This window comes from Aulonocara sp. 'chitande type north' Nkhata Bay, linkage group LG7, assembly GCF_057382095.1.
Source record: "Aulonocara sp. 'chitande type north' Nkhata Bay isolate Kocher_YH1m ecotype deep benthic linkage group LG7, A_spYH_male_GT1.1, whole genome shotgun sequence".
Classification (NCBI taxonomy): Eukaryota; Metazoa; Chordata; class Actinopteri; order Cichliformes; family Cichlidae; genus Aulonocara; species Aulonocara sp. 'chitande type north' Nkhata Bay.
In genome coordinates, this window is record NC_141350.1 from 10,416,523 (window position 1) to 10,438,817 (window position 22,295).

Consider the following 22,295-nt stretch of genomic DNA (forward strand, 5'->3'; position numbering starts at 1 on the left):
TAAATCTAAAAGCTCCAGACCAACAAACTGTCAGAACTGCTTTCCTAGAGGTGCCCACACTTAAGGACAATCAAGTGCATTTGATCATAAGCACCAGGCTGCTACTTACTCTCAATTTTTACGGAAGCAGTAAGGGTGTACTAATTTTTCACACACTTCTTCTGCATGTTGGCTTAATTTTTATTAAATAATTGCTCAGTGTAATATGCCATGTGTTGCTTACCAAATTTTAAGACCTACTATGCTGCTATGGACCAGGTGATTTTTATGATGCCCTGATATGTAAAACCTTAGAACTGACAGATGGTGTGCTACCATACAATAGTATACAATATACATACAGCATACAATACACATAATACTGTCGGTACATTTGGTGTGCTTTCTTTTTAATAAAATATAGGAAAATCTTGCTGTGATCATTTCAGTTGTTTTAATGTTGATATTAAAACAAAGAAGTTCTATTTGCTGAGAAATAATAGAGGTAAAATAAATATAAACATATATTATATTATAGTAGATTATTATAAAAATTATATATATATATATATATATATATATATATATATATATATATTTTGTCTTTTTAATCACTACTACTGCATAACCACTTTCTCCATCTGTTTGTATGTGTATGCTGTTACACACACTCGGAGTATGCGTTGCCATTATTGATTGCTTAACCACAGAGGTGACACCAGGGAAGGATGGTCCATCTTTTTTTAATGACAAGAATTTATAGGGGGTATAGCAGACACAACATTTTATCAAGAATACTCAAGGTGAATGATAAGTGACATTAAGGCCTGACATAGAAAAGTGGATTTTTTTTTTAATCACATACCATAAAGATCAAAACAATGTAAAAAAGAAAAGAAATAAATAATAAAGAAGAAATATGGTCCTCTGGAGTAATTACCACACGACTACAGTGTATACTTCACTGTAAGATCATTTCTTTTCTTGTCATTCCAGGATAAATTGAATATACATACCGACTCATCAGTTTTGCTAATGATATGCTTGGCTAGTGACCCTATCATTTATTTGGTGTTTTTCTTCACAGAGAAATTTGGTGATGTACATTACTGTTTGTGGTAAAGCCCATCTACAGCATCACTCATGAGAAACAAAATCATAACGTGGCTTTAAAGAGTGTCAAAAGGAGGAAAGAGAAACAGTACGAGAGAAAACAGAAGGCGAACAGGTCAGGAAGCGGAGAAGGATAAATCATTTTTGGAATACACAGTTATAATTATCAGATATGCACATAAGGACCACCCTGAATTTTAGATAAATACAGTATACAATACACACAATACTGTTGGTACATTTGATCACAATAGTAGACACATAATAAATGCAGACACAGAGCAACAATGAGATCCACTACTAAGATCACATTTCATCCAATGTATAAACTTTTAGAAGTGCTTAGATAATAATTATTTTCATCAAGGGTGCAACTGTAACAGAAACATGCCTCAAATATCAATAACAGTGGCATCACAACACGCCTTGTATTGTGGTCATTGTAACTACACACCCCAAAGCCATGACTGCAGTCTAATCAAAATAGCAATATTATAATGCTCAAATTATTTTTCATTGTTCAAAAACAACATATTCTCCAGTTAATGACACCTAAAAAGCTAAAGTACTCAGAGAAAAAAAACAAAACGAAAATAAGTTACCGTAGTAACAAATAAGGTAAAAAGGCAGTTGTTCCCTCTCATGGCACTGTAGGTGCCGTAAGAGTTTGCTGGATTTTACCGTTGTATTAGAAGTAAAGCAGCCTCTGTGTGCACTTCAATTGACAGCTGGGATGGGGTAGGCTGGATCAATCCAAGGGAGCGGATATTAACACATGTCTCTTCAGATTTGAAGCAATGTTGCTGTTGTCCATATGCTTCCAGGTCACTTTCTCCATACTGACACTTAAGTTTGTAATGTTGATTGGCGCCAAAAATAAGTTTATACGACAAAAAAAAAAAAAGGCAGTGTTTTTTAAACAAGAGGAAACAACACAGTCAAACTACTCAGTAATGAATGTAGCTACAACAGCGAGGCAGCTTGCTACTGTTCTTTTTCTCTCTTTTTTTTTGTACTGCTCTTGTCGAAAGCAAAGTGAAAACCTTTTACATGGTGCAAACACTGAGCGAGTCTGACCTTTAGACTGTGTATGAGTGCATGTATGTATGTGCAGTGAGTCTCTGCTCTCCTCAGGTGTCCAAGGTGTGCCTGGGAGCTCTGTGGGAGTTCTCCCCTCCCTTTCCTTTCACTCTCTTCTCACCAGCCAGAGGAACATACTTTTTTTTAGTCTTTTTACGTTTCTTATCAGAGCACCACACTCTCTCACAGTACTCTTCCACTTTTTGAGCATCCCCATAGCCAATCAGCTGGAGGAATTCCTTGTACCACAGCCTGGAGTGGGAGCCTGATGCCAGGGATGGTGCCAGAGATTTGGGGCTGATGCTGGGGCGTGGTGGGGGACCCATGGAAGAGTGACACAAAGCCGCTGCTTTTGCCCCATCTCCATCATTGACCATGTGGATTGCTGATTCCACCTTCTCTCCTCTGAGCACATGTAGAGTGATACGTAGCAATGTGTGCACATATCCGTGTTCCACCGTCTGACATACGTACACACCAGCATCTGAACCTCTTACACGTAAGAACAGCAGCCCATGTGAGGTCACAACAACTCGTTCATCACCTTGAACCTACATGAAGCAAGAGATAAAACAACTTTTTATGCCACTGATGTCATTTTATGAATTAGGTTGACAGAATGTTAGTATTTTAATAATATGCCTAACTCAGTGACTTTTTAAAAAAGATTTTTAGGAATATAACCTTTCTGACTTTCTCTACACTACTGAATTAGATGGAATGTAAGATATACGCATTTAAATCTGTAACAATCTATGGACCTTGTCATCTAAGTAAATGTGACAACTTGTTTATCACAATAACATACTTAATACAAGTATGTTCGTTGTATTTTAAACATGCATCAGACTTACCTGATGGTTCTCCCCTCCTTTCTGGAAGAACCAAAGGACCTTGGCTTGAAGTGATCGCGGGACACATTCCAATAAAGTGCTATTGCTCTCCACCCCGTACACCAGCCTGTCTTTAGCTCTGTGCCATTTTTCATCTACACACCAATACGCACACATCATAAAACATAGTGAGGCAAGAAAAATGACATTGAGCTGCTTTGACCTTTCATTAGTTGGTAAATGTACATTGAATTGTTCATTGTTCTTTTGCTATAGCACAAGTGCACCAATCACATAGTTTTTTTTAAAAACGGTTTTTGCAACATGTAACCATATTTGTCTGACAACATTTTTAATATTCTAGTAAATACAGGCAAGTGGCCATGCACACCCACACAAACATGCACATCCCACAGTTCTTTTATACACTAACCATCAATTTGCAGCCCATTGCACAGCTGGACAGCGTTGCCATGGCGCACATCCTGCCGCCTGAATCGTCGGCTAAAAAGTGAGAGAGAAGCAAAAAGAGAGTAATTTTGAACATGTGATGAAAGTGCAAGCAATGGGTGAAAAGAAAGACAGAGAGAACGTGAGCGTGGGGAAAAGAGAGCAGGAAAGATGGAAAGAGGAAGAGGGTGATCAAGTGCATACTGATTGGCATTACATAACATCTGGCTGGCATGTCTCTCAGTGTCTGTGATAATGACTTGGGAAACCAGCTTCACAGCATTGTGACTTTCAGTGCAAGATCCTGAAATGGAACCCGAGGGGGTGTCTACTATTAAAGGTGCAAACAGATGATAGCTCTTGCAGACATTTGCGATAAAAAGAAAATGACTCCTGTACTGAAGGCTGTGTATATATGCTGTTACCTCCTGCTGGGGTAGACTCCAGCAGGGTAGTATCTGGAGCAGGTGATACCATCCCAGGCACAGTAGGGATCTCTGGCCAGACAACAGTCAGCACATTCTGAACCATAGAGGTCACACTGATGCAGTCTGACCTGAGCCAAACCCTCTTCTGACCCAACATACAGCTGTTGCTGTGAACCAAAAAAATGTGGTCCATTAGAATTGATTTGCAGGCTAATTAAAATGAGACTTTGTATATACATTATGTCTTTTCCTCAGATCTACTTAACAACGCACAGGCAATCATGCAGATCATGTCAATACAGTGTTATGCATACTGTCACAATGTTATCATCTTGTGGCTAAACAGGAGAACTGCAGAACTGCATTAGTAACACAAATAACTATTCAGATTATTGTCTTACCCTTTTAGGTGATATTAGGATCTCTGTCACTGGTGTTTTTACCTGCAAAAAAGGGAAAAACTTTACTGTTATTTAAGAATAAAGCTGAATAAGTGGTTGGTTCATTGTATGCTATTAAAAACCATAGCTGAAAGCCTCTTGTCATTCTTCTGTCCATACCAAATCAGCTCTTAATGAAAACAGCAGCAACCACTTCTTGTTGAGTAATTTTCAGATGTAACTGATCTTAGTAGAGAAGAGCTAATGTATTCATGTTATAATGAAGATCTCTCAGCTGTCAGGTTGAACAATCACACTTGTACTCTTCTGATGATCGAAAGCAAGAAAATCAGCAAATCATTATCCTCTCGTGGTGTCGCTGCAGCAACTGAATTATGGTGTGGACGTATTATAATGCAGAATTCACTTGGGAACAAAGTCTACTTTGCTTTCACATTCTGGAGCAAAAAAATATGGTACCCTGAAAACTTCTAGCTCTTCCAGCAGCACCTCCTCCATAGTATCTGTGTCTTTGTTGTAGATGGTGATAAATTTCAACACCACTGAGTCATCTAACAGAAGAGGAGATAAACATTATACTTCTGCAAACAAAAGCAAACAAACAAGTTATGTGTGAAATGGTAAGAAAATGTTGTTTTAAAACTATTTATGCAATGACTTTGTATTTGTTTTTACAGAACACCTATTAAATTTCCTTGGTGTCTTTTTTGATGAAATACTCATTACTTGCACGTTTTGCATGGATTTATGCAGTCCAGTACAGTGCCTATACCTGTGCCAATGTAAAGAACGTGGTAGTGTCCATCTTGGGCTTGGACTCTGTCAACTGCAATCTGGGTCAACTTTCTTCTGCCTGGTTCTGTCTGTAATAGGACTGGTCTATGATGTTGCGGAAGGACTGGATTATACATCACTGGGTGAGAACGCAAAAAACGCAGGACCTCATCAGGGAACTCCTTAGAGCTGGAGAAGCCACCACCGTTCACTTTACTGGCACACTGTGATGTAAGCAAATAGAGAAGAGGATGGGACAAAGATAAGCAAAGACTATTTATTGCTTCCTCACTGCATAAGTTGAAAAGAAAAAAGCTGACACGCATTAGTCATGCTCAAACTGCCCTGGCATGACCTGCTAAGGTAGCCACAACAGTGCTGACATTCACTGACACTGCTCTGCATTCTTTCAGCACTCTGTATTTTAAAGGACATCCGCTCTGAACACAGACTGGATGTGAGAATAGGAGAGTGCCCTCGATAAACAATGCTGGTGAAACTGTTAATTAAATCACATAAACGTGATTTATTTCAAATTTGGGTCTCACAGATCCAGGTCGAGGATAGGGGACTCTGTCCTCATAAGGTGTCCAGTGATGCTCAGGTCTCTCTCTGAAGGCGAAAGGCCCATTGAAGGCTGCTCTGATGTCATCCATGTGATAGACACAGACTGCATAACCTTTAAACACCGTACTACAAAGAAAGGGTTCATCAGTAAATTTGATAGAGAGCGAAATTCTTTAATGAAATGCTGACATCTCATTTCTCACCTTGTTGTGCTAAAGAGGCAAAAGACTTCTGGGTTTTTCTCATCCTTGTTGTTGAGCACAAACACGTCCTCTGAAACACAAAATGTATCATTTCGATTTAGTGTGTATATTGTTGAGCACACATGAAGCTGACATTTTTTTGTCTCTTATCATTGCCATTCTGAGTATGTTAGCATGCTGGCATTAAAATTTAGTTCAAAGTTTTAGAGAAAGGTTTTTTTTTCATGCAGATGGTTAGATGTGCCTTTAATGCATCTTTGACATCTCCAGTAAAGCAGTGGGAGTTGTTCATTTATTCTCATGATGTCTCATTAATCACATTTTTCCCTCTAAATGGGATGGTTTGTGTGGCAAAGGCAGCAGTAATGAATGAGACATTGACACAAGATGTGATGAACATCTGAAACTTGTAAATGTGGATGGGTGCAATATAAAAAGAAGAAGAAGAAAAAAGCAATCATTAGATAACGTGGCTTGTAAGGCTTTGTTGTTTCTTTACCGAGCTCATCAAAATGCGTATCGATGCCATTGGGTCCAGCCACAGAGCAGATCAGACGAGTTTTCAGGAAGGAGGTCCATCTGTTCACCAGCATCCTCTGTCCTCCTTGGTCATTCTGAGAGATAAAGGCATGTATAGGTTTTAATGTCACGGTCAGTATAAACATTTTGGTTGGATTTTGTTTCTGTAGTGTTCTCACCGCACAGACCCGTCCAATACGGGAATAAACGGCCTTGGTCACACCTTCGGCATCCATCTCTCGCTCAGTGAAGAAGAAGTAAACTTTATCATCACCTCTGTCATCATTGTCAGGTATAACTGCAGACCCAACAAATTTGGGTTCTGTAGGAAGAAGAATTAGTTGCATACAATGAAACATAAAAAAAAAGTGTTATATGAACATTTTTTTAGGAAAATAAATGTGAATATATGATTTATTAAGAAAACATATAATAAATATGAAAAAATCTCAAAGCTAGTACTAATTAGCACAGTTACACTGATCAGCCACAACAATAAAACCCCTCCCACACCATAAAAATGACTTCAGTGCACCTCCCCAGCAAAAGTGTCTAACAATACAACAAAGAGTGCATGCCCCTAAACTCTGGAGGTCCAACTGAGATTGAGTACCTGTGGCACATGCCGGCGTAAGTCAGATCAAGAGGCCCTACCACACAAACTAGTGGACCCAGTGCATTTGCTGCAAATGCTCATGAGCCAAAACCACAGGACACCCAGGCAGCTGGTTTTGATGTTGTGGCTAATCAGTGTATATTGACTTTAATTATGTAGTGTAAATCATGAGCATCTTTTTTAACATGATTATAAGCCTTGAAGCTATGTTTGAGAAGAAACATGTGTGCCAGATAGTTAACGTCACATTCGACACGAGTAGGAGGTCACAGTTTGCACTGCCACGCCATATGGACATATTTGCCCTTCGCATTAATAAGGACATGTTATTACAATCCTGTAATGTACACCAACCATTTAGCTGGGATCTGTCGTTTCTTTCTGTGCGTGTGTAGGTCTGGTTGTTAAGTCGACACAAAGCACCATCGTTCTCCCAGTAGTCAGTGTAGAGGCCAATATAAAGCTCTCCTCCTAATGTACACATGGACAGACACAAAGTAACAACAGTGCTATTAAAAAAATAACAGCAGTTTCTTTTAATGTGATTAAAACTATACAAAGTATAATTATTTATTAAAATAAATTAAATAAAAAGACCACAAGGTGGCAGTGTTTACTGGCCAGAGGAGATTTACATGCTTTACCATGGAACTAAAATGAAAACATGGTCATTTCACAACTGAGCCTTTATCTTTTAACCTCAGATGGGGAGGTGTTGAGTGGTAAGTTGAGCAGTTCTTACTGGATAACGCTGATGTGCAGGAACTGTTGGGGTCATATGGACTTCGTCCTCTGCCACTTGTAATGCTCTCTTCTTCAAGAGCAAACAGCCTGTCCTGAGGAAAACATGCAAACACTTTGATATATGTGTAGTTATTTTCACAGGGATTCACAAAACAGGGCCACAAACACACACTAAAGAGTTACTCCTGCGCAAAGGCTTTGACAGCACCTAAGCAAATCCCTGAAGCTGATGTGTAGAGGAATAAATCGAAAAGAACTGCAGAAAGGAAAGATCAGAAAATGATGGATTAGAATGAGGGAGGAAGATAGATGAGACAACAAGTGATGGATGACCAAATGGAGGACTTTTGTCTGGATGGGTATAACCAGCTATTCTCTACTCTTATTTCATAATGAGATCACCACTTTTACCGTTCAGATGCTAACAGCTGAAGTATGCACACACAAACAGACCCACACATGCTTACAAATACAGATCTGAACTCCCTATAGAACCACAGCTCACATGCTGTGGGCCACCAGTGATTTTAACAGTCAATGGCAGTCCAGGGGAGATGTCATATACTGCAGTGATTTATGTGCAGCCACAGAACCCTGCTGTGAGGTGACTACCCCCCTACGCATGACTGTAACAGAAGCCAGTTCTGGGGTTAAACTCATTCATCATAAGAAGTGGCCTATCAAAACTAAATGGAAAAGAGCAAAAATACATCTAATCAATATTACTTCCAGTCTGTATTTTGGTATGTGATTTGTGCTTTTATTGAAACATTTAAGCCACCTGATATTACGTTGATTGGCCATTGGTTGGCATAATCGATTTCAATAGTATCTATTAATCTTGGTTTTCCTAGTGTATACATTAATAAGATCAAAATTAAAGGTAACTAAAGACTGAATACAATCTCAAGTACTACATGTATGATTTCGGGAGGCAATTTGGCATGTAAGTTTTCTGTGCTTACATAAATCAGCCATATCTGAGTTGTGTGCTCAGCTATGAGCATTCCAATGACCTGAGTGATGACTGAGTGTGGTTCCTGCCTGGAAGCTATCCCTGGCTTGGTTGACCTACTGGACAAGTGCTGGAATGCAGGGCGGAAACCTTATTCCTTCTGCTCACTAAATTTATAAGCAGAGAGTGTCCACATGGACGCTCACATGCACAAAGCCTTATGCTCTCCAAAACCAAAGCTTTACATCTACAGCAGCATGTGCAGTGTTTTTACAGCAGAGCAGACCCAGGGCTGAAACTTTATCAAAACACTTCATGTTCATATCCATCATAAGGGGTAGGATTAAGAGTAAAGAACCTGGGATTAGTTGCTCATTTTGATGCCAGTACCTCGTTGTGAAATCCACCATTAACCAATCCAACATCTTTTTTTAGTATAAATATTGAAAGTGAATAATTAGAATGATGTAACAGAACTAAAGATCATAATTCACAATTCTGTTTGACCTTGAAGTGTCTGAAATTAAGTTTTTTAAACTTTTGGTTCCTAAAATGATTGTTTTTTTGTGTGTTTTTTTTTCTGTATCTTTTACCGTTTGACCTGAGTTTGTCTTTTATGTTTGGTGTGATTGTACAGCACTTTAGTCAGCCCTAGTGGTATGGTATGGCATTGTATGGTTCTTTCTTCTGGGCTCACCTGCCATGTATGCCCAACTCTGACCGCAGCACAGATAGGGTTGAAGGCTCCTGTTCCACAGGCCAACAGATGGGTCTGGTTGTACTGTTGTAAGACCTTTATGTAGTTTGCACACTCTTGCTGTTGGAGGAATTACAAGGATGAAGGTAAAGTCGGTAGGGAGTTGTTCTTTTACACTGGGACCAAACAGTGAAAAATGGGCAATGGAAACATGCCAGGGTGTTTCTGGATCATTAATAATATTGATAAAGCATGTTCAGGTTCATAATCATATACATATCAGGCCAATAAATATTCAGCTGGTCATTAGTGCTTACTGTTAACAATAATAATAACAACAAGTTATAGCAAAGAACATAACCATCTGTATATTCAGTCATATTTTATTGCAGAAGCCTTACCTTTTCCCTCCCTTTCATGAGACATTCCTCCACCTGATAGTCTGTACTGGCCCACTGGATCTGAAACACAGCACAATTGTCCCTCCACATTTACTCTTTACACTCTTTAAATATCACACAAAAGAATTGTTATGGCCACTGATGTGTCTTTTCCTGTCTTCTGTCAATGATTGATGTATCTGAGTGTGTTCTTTTTCCCTGTGTCTTCAGTTTCTCTCCCGTTTTCTCATTTCTCGGTTTGCACATCTTAAATTTGTTTCTTCTCTCTCTACCCTCATCTTAGTCCCTCCCACATGACATATAAGAAAAGAAGAAAGCAAGGAAGATCAATCGTGAAAGAGGAGTTGGAAAAGCAAGCATTTCATGCTTCAAAACTATAATTTTAAACCACTTTGCAATTAAACCCTGCATGTGGTACATCTGCAACATATGTCCATTGTTTTGTAATAACCCCCCACTATATTTTATGATGTCTTCATGAGCATAACTGTTTCCATGACAACATATATATATATATATATATATATATATATATATATATATATATATATATATTTGCTTTTAATTTTAGGAGACTGTAAGAGAAATGTGGTAAGAATGTCAAAAAATATCTTTCTTTTTCATTATTACGCCTAGAATTCATGAAGAGTCGAAACTTTGATCATGCACTTGATCATATATCATAACCAGTGACTTCTCTCCTGCTTTTACCATGATTTATATATTTAACGTCAAGACTCTGTCATACATTGCGGGTGAAAGGGATACACCTGTTCACCATCCCTGCTCATAGCTCCGCCAGCAAGACTGGAACCGAGTCTTTGTTGTTACTTAATACGCTTTTTTCATCTCCTTTGTTGACCGTCCACCTGTCTGAGACTGAAATCAATTTCAGCACACCACGCTGAAAGATGTCTTAATTCCTAAAATGCATCTGGAGTCCAGAGCAGAGAGCAATCTTGCTAGAAGGGAAAAAAATCAAAGATGAAAAGGTGTACTCTCTGTAGAAATGTTTTCACCCTCATTGTAAAAAAGAGGCATAACACATGGCTTGAATATACAAACCAAGGTGGGAGGAGAAGTTTTGAAACAACTATTCAAGTGCTATTTATATTCATTTGTTGATTAAGCATTTGTGATGATCCACTGCATGTTTAAACTTTATGAAGCTTATGTGTAAGTTCAATAAGGAAGGAATAAGGAAGCTGTAATCACTCATGTGTCTGCTTTGCTGGGTGTTCGGCTGCTTTTCTTTTTACCTGTCTACCGTTTTCCCACACTGCCAGTCTTACAACTGACATCGTTACTCTAGTCCATAGGGTGGCTGTAGCTCAGGTGGCAGAGCAGGTCAGCCACTAATCAGAAGGTTGGTGGTTCGATCCCAGGCTGCCTCCTGGCTGCATGCCAAAAGTTCTTGGGCAAGATACTAACCCCATGTTTGCCTACTGGTGGCGGTCAGAGGGCCCGGTGGCGCCAGTGTCTGGCAGCCTTGCCTCTGTCAGTGCGCCCCAGGGCTGCTGTGGCTACAATGTAGTGTCCCATTGCCAATGGGTGAATGACTGAATGTAGTGTGAAGTGCTTTGGGGTCCTTAGGGACTGAGTAAAGCGCTATACAAATGCAGGCCATTTACCATTCATCTTCTCACCTGCCCGCTTTGAGCCAGCCATAGTTTAAATCTGTGCTCTCCATCGTTCTCCCTTTCAGACTGTCTTTTGCGCAGCCCACCTCCTTCCCACCTCCACCTCAGACACTTCAGCCAGAACACTATTCAAGTCTGAGTCTTCATCTTCACCACCACTAGACTTCAGGGGTCCTGTTCTAAATCCTATCACAGCTGGGATTCCATTCTGCCATCATGGGTCATCTGAGTCTAATCGCAAAATACATTCATTTGTCTGTCTCCGTAAATCATGTTCAGTTCTTCCAATTGATCTCTTCTTACTGAGCTTTATATTGTCATATTGTGCCATTCTGTGATTATAATTAAAACTAGCAGAAGTTAAGTTATAACAAAACAATTTATTGATGCCTAAGCATTGCAGTTGTGCCAAACGTCATATTTAATTGACATTGCTTTAAAATGAGGCCCTGAAGCAAGGCTGTCTCGTTATGTTAAATGCCTGTTGTTTCACTTCCTCTCTTCTTTGTCTCCTCTGCTCGCATCTCATCAGACAATGTGAGGTGAGGATGTAGAAATTCAGAAATGAGAAAGGGGAGATGTGTTAATTGCATCCTGTCTCATTCTTATCGCCGCCTCTGTCATTCTCGAATTGTTTCCAAATGTTCCCAATTAGCATTTGGCCTTGTCAGTCCTGCTGGTTTGTCTGTTTCTCCCACTCTCCTCTTGTCTCTATAACTTTTAAATAATTTATCTGTTTTTGTGTTCACCCCTTAACCTTACAGTGCCTGTTGTTATGTATCTCTCCAGTAAGTTTTAAAAAACGTCCTCTTTATTTATTCATTTCCATATTTAGCTCATCATTTTGAACCCATGCCGGATAAAGAAGCGTTTACATTCATTTTGGCTAGTCTATAGACTTATGGGTCTAAATATCGCAGTTGCTGACAGGAAGGAAAGAAACCAGGCTCACCTCTGCATGGTGTGTGTTAACCTGGTCCAGGCTAAGAGAGAACAGAGCATTCTTGGCACCAACATAAAGCCTCTCGTGGCCCTCATCCAGCAGCATGGTCTGGGGTTGAAGTGACACTCCATGTTTCTGGAACACCCAAGTCCTGTTCAGCTGCCAAAGCTCTATATAGACAATACAAATAAATTGATTACAATAATAAACACAGCACACATTTAGATATACTTTACATGTATGTAGCTTTTTGACTGTAGTGAAAGTCAATTTCAGCCAGACACCCTTCCTCAAGAGATTTCTAACAACTGTAGAAACCTGTGCCTAAAGTCCAACTGCTCAAGTGGCCAAGGTCATATTGCAACATGTGTTTTTGATTCATACCAACCTCATGAGAATCACAGACAGCAAAGGTTATCTTTCCATCTTATGTCTCCCTTCTCAGTGATACCTATATCTCACTTCAACAGTGGTTATCATCCCTAAATCTGAAAGAAATGACAAATAAGTGATTTCTTAGAAGATGACTCTTTTTAGCTACATCTCGAAAATGCAAAAAAGCTGAAACGATTCAGGAAGTAATCTTTTGTATAATAGAAGGGTCATTTGAGTTGCACTAGGCTATGGTTTCTTGTACTGAGAGGAAGCAGTTTTGTCAGACAGGAAAGCGAACTGGCTCCTTATCAGCCATTAGTTTAGATGAGCTGCCACTCCCTGTCAGTTTTACTTTAGGTGATTTGAAATCTTATTCTAAAAAGGAGGCAGTGGACCATCACATGCATGTCATTTTATATAAACATAAACGCACCAGCAAACACGGTTTGCATCACAAATACCACCCATGCACATGCACACCTGAGATTGAGCTTGGCAGGCTGCCCCACCATACCTGCTCTCTGTAATCTTCATGAAAGACTGGGGGAGAGGGATTTAAACTAAGTCCCAGACTTCCAGAGGCATGCACTTCCTCTGGGTTCCACTGGCCTGAAAAACCTTTCATTAACACATGATCGGTTGGGCTAGGTGCCCTCGTAAAGGAAGAAAGAGGATCTGGTGTGTGTTAATGGTGCTTTTTGAGACCTTAGGTCAAGCCAACCAGACAAGCTAGAATTTGTGAAAAAAACCCAAAACATTTATTCGTCCTACTTTTCATGAAAATGGTAGTTCATCTTCACACTGTACATCAAACTCCTTTTGAAAGAAGAGAAAAAAAATAATAACCTACTTAATCATATTACTGTAACAGCCTTTGGACTATTTAAAACAATACTGAGGTGCCTCTACGTGCCAGGGCTGCAGGGGGTAATTGTAGGATTTGTTTTTCTAGGCGCTGTATATTTTTAGTGATACTCGATCTCCAAGATAGGAGGAGAGAGTGTTTATCCTATTTTGCAGATCACTCTTGGCAACAGTACTCCACTCCGTGGAAAGTTTTATTTGTTTAAAATAGGATTAGGTATCCACAGAGGAATGGGTGATTGTGTATGTTTTGTTGCTATTAAGATTTCTGCGTTGGAGACAAGTGACAGTTTGTTTGAGTAGAATTAAATCTTTGGTGGTTAGGTGGCAGAGACGGAGAGTGGCAGTGGTGTTCTGCCAAGGCTCAGACATGCTTCCTGTAATTATCTAATCCACACACATACACATACAGACAGCCCCCACCACACATACACGGAATTCTTTCAGTTTTTGTGTCACTCACATGCAGATTTTTTATCTCCTTAATCCCTCTGTGCTAAGCTGGACTTGCATTGAGCACAATCCTCTAACACTGGCTTTCAATCAGCTCTTTCTTTTTTCTTGTGATGTCAAATTTGCAGCTACTCACTTAGATGACTGACTTACAGGGCAATTTAAAATGATGGAATAAACAGTGTGTAAGTCAAACCCATTTTTCGATCTGCTTTTCACTTGTCTATGTCAATAAAGATGAGTTGCAGCTGATTTATATGGACACATGCACATAACAAGGCACTAAGATAGACCTGTAGGAGTCTCTCTCTCTCACACACACACAAGAAAAACTGCAAATAAACTTACATTTAATTGTGTAGATTTGTTTGTTACATTGTAGATATATGGTGTTCACCTCTTTTGAACTGGAATGTTTTTACAGTAAGCAATGTTCATTTGAAGAAAGAAAAAGAAAAGGAAATGCAAAAATGCAAGTTCTAAAAACCTATAATCACATATAAAAAATTTTATAATTACAGTTGAAGTTACAAAAATACAATCAGTGGATCTTCTGATTATACAGATGAACTGAAGGATGTTTCAGAGGAGTTGTTTAAAGATTTCTCCTCTGTTATTATAAGTGCATGCCACCCCACTGGCTGAATAAAGGAATGGGGGGATTTCCACAATTCTCCACACTTCTCTCTGTCTCTCTCTCGCTCTCTCACCATCTGCAGCCAGTGACAGCTCCTTAGCCAACAGCTAAGTAGTTGGAAGGAGGAAGAGGGTGTTTCTCTACCAGCAACTTTGCCAAAGAGACACATGGCCCTACTGTGATCCCACTTCAAATGACAGACACAAAGAAAATGAACTCCCACAAGGCGCACACTTTCATCGGTTGTCTGAGGAGTGCTGATAGATGTTTAAGGAGATTTGATGTGATGAAATCAAAATAAACTTTGTCATCTCTTCTTTATCCATGTATGGAAATACTGTTTTGCTGTATGAGGGGATACAGTATGTGTATGCGTGTGTCTCCAAGTGTGCAGCAGTACTTTAGCAGCATTTCATCTATGGCCACATAAACCAAGGTAACTGCACACAGGAGATCATGGAGAAAAAAAGAACATTCCCCTGGAAACTTAAAAACACAAATTAAAGTATCTATCATAATTTTGTATATTGCCAAGGACTAAGCACACATTTAACCTAAACTTGAGGTAGACAGGCTCGTATTTCCAGCAAAATAAGCTTACGCGTATTACACTGAGTAATGGGACTTGTGCAGGAACAGAAACAAAGAGAATTATTGAAGTGAACTGTTAAAGGGTAAAAAAAAATGAGAAGGGGGTCTGTTCTCCTGAAAGCCTGAGTGAGACTGCAGAACTCCTGGGGGTGGGGTCAGGAGCAGAAGAACTGTGGTGTTATGCCATTATCGGTATACAGCCTTGTGTTTCTATATTCCCTTGTGTGAGGGGGAATGATGTCACAGAGCAAAATGAAACCCACATGGTGTGTCTGTGGAGGGTGAGACAGAGTGTGCTTCTCTGTAATGACAAGAGTGCAAGTATGTTTCCTGAATAAAGTTATAAATTAAGATAAGATAAAAGATAAAAACCACATCAAAAGGCAAGCAGATACATACACCTCATACGTACTTCATCTCTTTGCAAGGTTTGTGAATATATCACTGTGCCGTCTTTGACTGACATGTAATTAAAGCCTGTCCCCATCTGTTACTCCTTCAGTCATATATGAAGTAGGCTATGTGGCCTCTGAGATAAAAATGAAAGACTTACTGGATAACTTGATGTATATCGGCGCTGTATGTTAAAGGACCAGAATGTACAAACTGATTTCAATGTCAATTCCAGCACGGTGAATGCAGTACTGTCCACAAGTCTTTAGCCACACTAGCGATTTATTGAATCATACTAGATATGTGGTGTATATGGAGTTTTTCAAGACTTTTTTCAAGGTTGTGTTGAAAAATTTGCTAAGCTCTCCAACACCACTGGCTGAAATGCATCCCCAAACCATGACAGAGCATCCAATGTGCTTTACAGATGGCTGTGGACACTCACTCTTTTGAACATAATTAGCTGCATATAATTAGCTGGGGACATTAAAAACGCTTTGGATCAATATTGTGTGAAACCATTTATTACAGTTCTCCTCTCTTCTTATTTTCCCCCCAAAAGCTGGCAGAGTGAAATAAGAGAGACCTTTCCTGTTATTTACTCTCTTTGATGCACCAGCCTACAACAAACAATATCCACAATGAATCCATCACTTTTGCTATCCTTCATCCTCCTCCCTTGTAATATCATTGCAGCTTAGACTCTACAGAGGCACCATTTTTGTCCTATCTATGCTTCTCTGTTACAAACTTAACTCACCTAGTCTTCATGCTCCCTTCACTGCAAAAAGGTCAGAAAGGATATTAGAGTTTCACCAGCTGCCTTCCCCTCTGGACATCTCATTAATGAACCAGAGAACACATACATAACACAATGGGTGAAAAAAAATGATGGTGAGATGTACACACACAAAATGAGAATATGAGAAGGGTGATTGTAGAGGCGACTGGAGAAGGCTGAAAGATGATCCCTTTTCCTGTGCTAGCCTAAAAGGTGTGATTTACGCCACCATTCCCTTCATTTTCTAGCTGTTTGATTAAAGGTCTACAGTATGACTTGTGCTGTGACCGCGATGCAGTGTGGTAAATGCTAATTATAGGCCTCTTCACACACAGAGGCAAGAAACATAATGGGACTCCTCACTTAACACATTATATGTAAGTAGAAAAAACAAGAAGCAAAAATCCCCATTTCTTTTGAGGCAAACACATCTAGAGTCACACTGGTGTTTTCCATCTTAGCCCCAGATGAAAGTCACCCACATATTCATCATTTCAAGATTGTAAAGTACACAGAAAAAGCTTTTTCTTGTCTGGAGTGGCACCTCTAAAATTATAGTTTCAAAGGACATGAGTAATTGCTACCTGTGCTCACAGATGCTTGCACCTCTGCTGCCTCTGCTCAAATCACACAGTTTTACAGTTTCTACTGAAGAAAGGCAATGCTAAGCACAAGCTTTGTATTTCTCGACCAGTGTATTTACTTATCTATACCTACACTGTAACGTTTCTTTAATAAAAAGCATGTTTTGCTCACTCGTGTGAAAGAAATAGTAAATGATGAAATTCAGCTCACAAGTTGTTGTTTTTTGTTGTTTTTTTTAAACTTTCTTTCTCTTGAAGTTTCCAATTGGACAAAATAAAGAAAGTGCATCTGTTTATTTATATAAGCGGTATGCAGTATGATTTTAACCTTGCCAGAACACCTTTTTCCCCTTTATTGACTCGCTGCATTAAAATATTTTTGTTACTAAATGCTTACAGCTTTAGTGAAAACGTGTCCTTGGCAGACGACTGAGGAAATTCCTGGTCAATTTAATTATTTTAAAATGGTCATTATTTTTCTTCCTTTTTTTTTTACTGTTCTGTGTAGGTATCTATTATGTGGCAGGAGAAAGTGATGTTTTAGCTTTGCTAAACAAGCAATTTATTGTTCCAATTTGTTCATAAATTAAATGCACACGTTTCTGGGTGTGACTTATTTTTTCCAGCTGGGTCATTAGAACTATGCAAACTATGAAATCTGCTGCATCAAACTCTCAGCAGCTTAGGCCAAGTATGGTGAAAGTGCTGAGGAAGCAGCAGAATACATCTAAGTCTGACCACCTATCTGCAGCCTGTCAACATGCTAGCTGTGCAACAGCTTCATTAGCAGCAAAATTGATGGCTGTCCTAAAGGAAGAGCTCATTTCACTTCACAGTCCTGGAGAGCTGAAAAAACAACCTGCTGCCAAGCACCTTGAATGATGCAAATCCAAACTGCATGGCTCTGTGGCCGAAAATTTCAAAACAAACAGTATCTTTTTATTTTTGTTTTATGGTCAGCATATCTCGCTAATGGGGGCTTTCTGTGCTATAGTCCAAGACTTAGGGGGTTTTATTGGGCAAAAGCCCAAGCAACTGAGATGCATTAACATCTTTATGTTATTTTTAAAGTCTTTTAAATCTTTGCAGCAGAAGATTACGGTCAAACAGCACAGAGTCTGTGTTTGTAACTCGATACACCATATGATTTAGGTAACAGCTCGGAGTTAACTGGATGTGTAAGCACATGAAAGAATGAGTGGGATTAAAGTGAATTAAATGCATTTAAAGAGGTCTTCACTGGAACAGAAGTCTCGAAAAGAACATTGGGAAAAGATCAAAAAAAGAAATAGTGAATAATTCTGCCATAAAACGTGCAAAGTATGGCTCACATAAAAGCGCAGAGAGGTCCATACTGTATGGCAGTAATGCCATCTTTAAAACACATGGTAATGGGCCCAGAGGAATTCAATCTCACAAACTCTGGAAATTTGACCTGTTCATTTATTGAGCTTTCTATTGATCCCACATCATGGATCGGCCCATCTAACCAAAAGCAGAATACAAGTATTTCATTATTGATATTATAATATTTTCTTTCCCATTATTAAACCTTCTCTTAAATAGAAGAATTTAGTTTTTCTAACCTGCTTTGATACCAAATGTTATGATAATATGGTCATACTTCTAGGAATAGGTTAGTAAAACCACATCCATCTCTTTCCATCTTCCTGAACTGCATTCAAATTGTCAGTGTGTGAAGAATTTACAGAATTTCTTTCTCCAGTACATGTGTCTCTCTTTGTTTATGCATATGTGTGAGTTTAGGGTGTGTGCAAAAAATCACTGACAGAACAGCCCATGAGGCATAAATTAGGACTTAGATGTTTTTCATTCCATAATGATAGGATCCAACTGCAGCCATTTCAAGCTCCCCTGTGCTAGCCAGAGCATGTAGCGAGAGAGAGAGAGAGGAAGAAAGAGTGCTAGGTGGTATGTCAGTGAGTGTCTCAGCTCGCCCCTTGGGCAATTAATGAACCGAAAGTAACAATCATAATTAATACCTACTTTTTGTGACTAAGCATATCAGTGGTGATTTTCTAACATTTGTTTTGGTGCGAACTTTGCCTTACTTTTCATTGTAAGTTATTGTGCTATTGCTGACACATGAGCAAAGATGAGAAAAATAACGCGTGCAGTACATATCATAAAACAGCACACCCTCTTACTGATGAACCAGACTTGTCAGCTTTCATAACTGAGTCCAAACACGTATTTTTGAGTTATTGACCATCCAAATTCCACACCTATTTTCAACCATGACTAACAGGCTTATGTGAAATCATCACCTTCTGTTGCTGTAGAGATCAAAGAAACTGTGAGAAAAGGCCAGTGTTTACTCAAGAGTTTTATCTGCAAAGATAAAACCCTCATTATTGTCTAAGAGATACACAAAAATCAGTCTACATACCAGGGCATTGCAAACTCCCACACACACTTTAACTGGCACGTGCACGCACGCACATTCCCGTGCACCAAGAAAAGAAATAAACAACGTTTCCATCACACCACCAGTATAGCATGAGAGAAAGCCACATTTTAGATTCTCAACCACCATGGCTGGGGCACCAAAACAAACTACAAGGAGGCTCCTTACATATCAACAGTGGGTGAAAAAAAGGGTGCACTTCCCAAAGTCTTCCCTGAGCCAACGCTGCGCAGTGCCAGGTTAAAACATAAATCTTCAATAAACATCTCATTACACGGTAATGATAACTAACAGCATCCTGAACTCACGTCCAAAGAATAGCACTTTTTTTAACTTCACTATTTTTTCACTGAGCATTTGATGCATCATTTCATTGCTTATGTATAACTTTATGCATATTTTCTGCAGGAAACTATAATGCTTTAAAACTGTATAAAAACTAACATTAGCTATTAAATTTTTAGTGCAGTCATCAACTATGCTACAGTCACTACTGGCAGAGAGCAGAAGTCTATTAAGTATGGACAATGATTTTGCATTATACCTGTCTCATTTCCAATTTCCAGTTATTAGTCTGTGCAGAAAAATCAAAGTGCGCTGATTAATTTTTGACAGTGTCAAAAAAATCAAATTGTCTCTATATTAATGAAGCACAGGAAGCATTTTAAAGCATGCTATATAAATATTTATTGACAAAATAAATGAAAAGAAACACACATTAGATATTTCTTACCTTTGTTGGAGAGACGTATCCTTGGGTTGATGCTGTGTGCTGTGTGTGTCATGCCCAGCAGAGCAATATACAGCAGCATCAGTGAGAGATACACAGTCCGTATGCACTCTACCATCATCATTGACATAAACATTCTACATTTGCCTATTTAGAAGCCATGCAAGTCCAGAGTCTCAACGTAGCCTCCGAGGTCTTTGGAAAAAAGAAATTGCCCACAGGTGTTTGCTCAGCAGCGTTCTGCAAATACTGTTCAGTAAGATACAATCTTTAATATAACAATCCAACAAGAGCTTGCTTGGAGGTAGCAGTCCATTTTCTAATGATCAAAACAATGTGAATTGGCTCAGTGTATCTCTGCAGCTTCTATATAGCCCCTGCTTTCCCCTATAGCAGTCGACTGAAAGCTGCATCCACCCACTACCTCTGTGGACAGGGTAGTGCTTTGGGTATTATCCTTGTTTGGTTTTAGTAACCAGGGAGAAGAGAAGTCCACTTGCCACATTCACGCCGCAGTGCTCACTGTCCTCTGTCCATATGTCAGTCCGTCTGTTTTTTTTTTGTCTGTCTGTATGAACAGCTTAGATCCACTCTTTCTGATGTGATGAATGAAAAGAAGGTAGAAAAATCAGATCTATGAATCCCACAAAGGTGTAGATGCTAATTTGTAAAACCTCAGTGTATAAGTCTATCCCAGTAGGAGGGCAGACAGGCAGATCTGGAGCTGGAGCTGGTGTGCTCTGTCTTCAGTCTGTGTTCCTCCTCTTGGGTCCACTGGAGCCAGTCATTCTCTGGACGAGAGCCCAAGCAAAGGATGAGTAGAAGAGGGGAGGAGTGGAGAGCCTCGTGCCTGACGTGCGGTCTCTCTGCACTAGGAAAGAAAGTAAAGCTCCAGCTCCTAACTCTGCTCACGCTCAGTCAGGGAGGCTCCAAACCTCAGTTGAAACCTCTGTCAGTCACTTGAGATGGTTTCTACCACAGCTACTGATCTGGGCAGAGGCCACCTGCCACAGTGTGGTGTGTTTGAGTAAAAGCCTGTGTGTGTGTGGTTAGAAATGGACTGAGTTTGTATCAGATAGAAGGGCTGAAAATTGCCTGCTCCTTCCTCTAAACTGCCTCGGGATCTGTCTTTCCCTCCCAGGCAGCTGGATTAAGTGCAGTGTGTCTCCCAGGCAGACTTCCCCTCCTCTAATGTCACTCTACAGACTACCCCCACTTCTTCTCTACCCTTGCTCTACTCCTTCACTACCTTCATTTGGCTCCTGCCCCTTCTGCATTAATATGGACCACAGCCAAGGTTAACTGGCACTTCTTTTCATTTTCAATTATTTCCCTCTTTGTGCTTGTTTCCATGTGGATAGTCATTACCACTGTTACCATGGGTTTCCATGTACAAGGTTCCTTTCATGAAGATTTTTCCTTTCTTGCTTAGGTTCTCTTTCTTTTTATCTTCCTCCCCATCCATCAAACTCATCAGTTCTTTAAAACCTTGTTATTAGTGTATGCTGCACCGTCTTCTCTGATTTATCCTACCAGGACTTTTGTTTCTGTAGTCTGTCTAAAGTTAATTTCTATCCCAGGTTCCCGCAGCCCTTGTGTATCTGTTACGGTGTTTAAGTTGAGGTATCCAGGTCTTGTCAGCATTGTGGAAAAGATTGACTGAACATGTTTTGCAAACACATGCAAAAACTTACTGAAACACGCAAAAATAAGTACAAGAAGAGATTTGAGTCATTACTGAATCTGCAGATACCCTTCAAGAAAATAACATAGACGTCAATCCACTGGAGCAGATCTATATCTGTCTTCTGTGAACCTCTCTGAAATACATCTGTTTTTCTCTGTTCTTTCTCATGGCAGTGTGTTGACATCAACATTAAGTCATGCTGATCCATGCTTAGCACCCCAAGTAACCCATCAGTCACTACAGAAAAAAAGAAAATAAATTTGTTTTGTTATTCTCAAATCTGTGTCTGCTTTGCATTGCTTTTCAATTTGTGAAGCAGGGATTTAATGAGTACATTTCCCAGTGACAGTACTCATTCATATTTGAGATCCCCGAGTCAATTAACAGCAGCAAAAAGGGGAGTGCAAAACAAACAAATGTGACTTAGTA

The 22,295-nt window shown here is 39.5% G+C and overlaps 1 protein-coding gene across 1 annotated transcript; it reads right to left on the reverse strand.

The window, feature by feature from the left end:
- Positions 1-706: 706 nt before the first annotated feature.
- Positions 707-20,957, reverse strand: sema3e (sema domain, immunoglobulin domain (Ig), short basic domain, secreted, (semaphorin) 3E). The gene is made up of 17 exons (XM_086298496.1): positions 20,183-20,957; positions 12,353-12,513; positions 9,761-9,820; positions 9,360-9,479; positions 7,706-7,799; positions 7,318-7,434; positions 6,527-6,669; positions 6,328-6,442; positions 5,829-5,898; positions 5,607-5,751; positions 5,057-5,282; positions 4,744-4,835; positions 4,285-4,326; positions 3,881-4,050; positions 3,439-3,509; positions 3,027-3,160; positions 707-2,723 (listed from the first exon to the last, which is right to left on the reverse strand). The coding sequence occupies exons 1-17, from the start codon at positions 20,313-20,315 to the stop codon at positions 2,223-2,225; spliced, it is 2,394 nt and encodes a 797-aa protein (XP_086154622.1). The 5' UTR covers positions 20,316-20,957; the 3' UTR covers positions 707-2,222.
- Positions 20,958-22,295: the final 1,338 nt, after the last annotated feature.

Bases quoted from the DNA above. Each gene is read 5' to 3' on its own strand.
- sema3e (XM_086298496.1), bottom strand. From the start codon at position 20,315: ATGTTTATGTCAATGATGATGGTAGAGTGCATACGGACTGTGTATCTC. The intron at 6,670-7,317 runs GTTGGTGTACAT...TTCTTCCTACAG, and splicing joins CGACAGATCCCAGCTAAATG to AACCCAAATTTGTTGGGTCT. The intron at 4,327-4,743 runs GTACCATATTTT...CCTTTTTTGCAG, and splicing joins AAGAGCTAGAAGTTTTCAGG to GTAAAAACACCAGTGACAGA.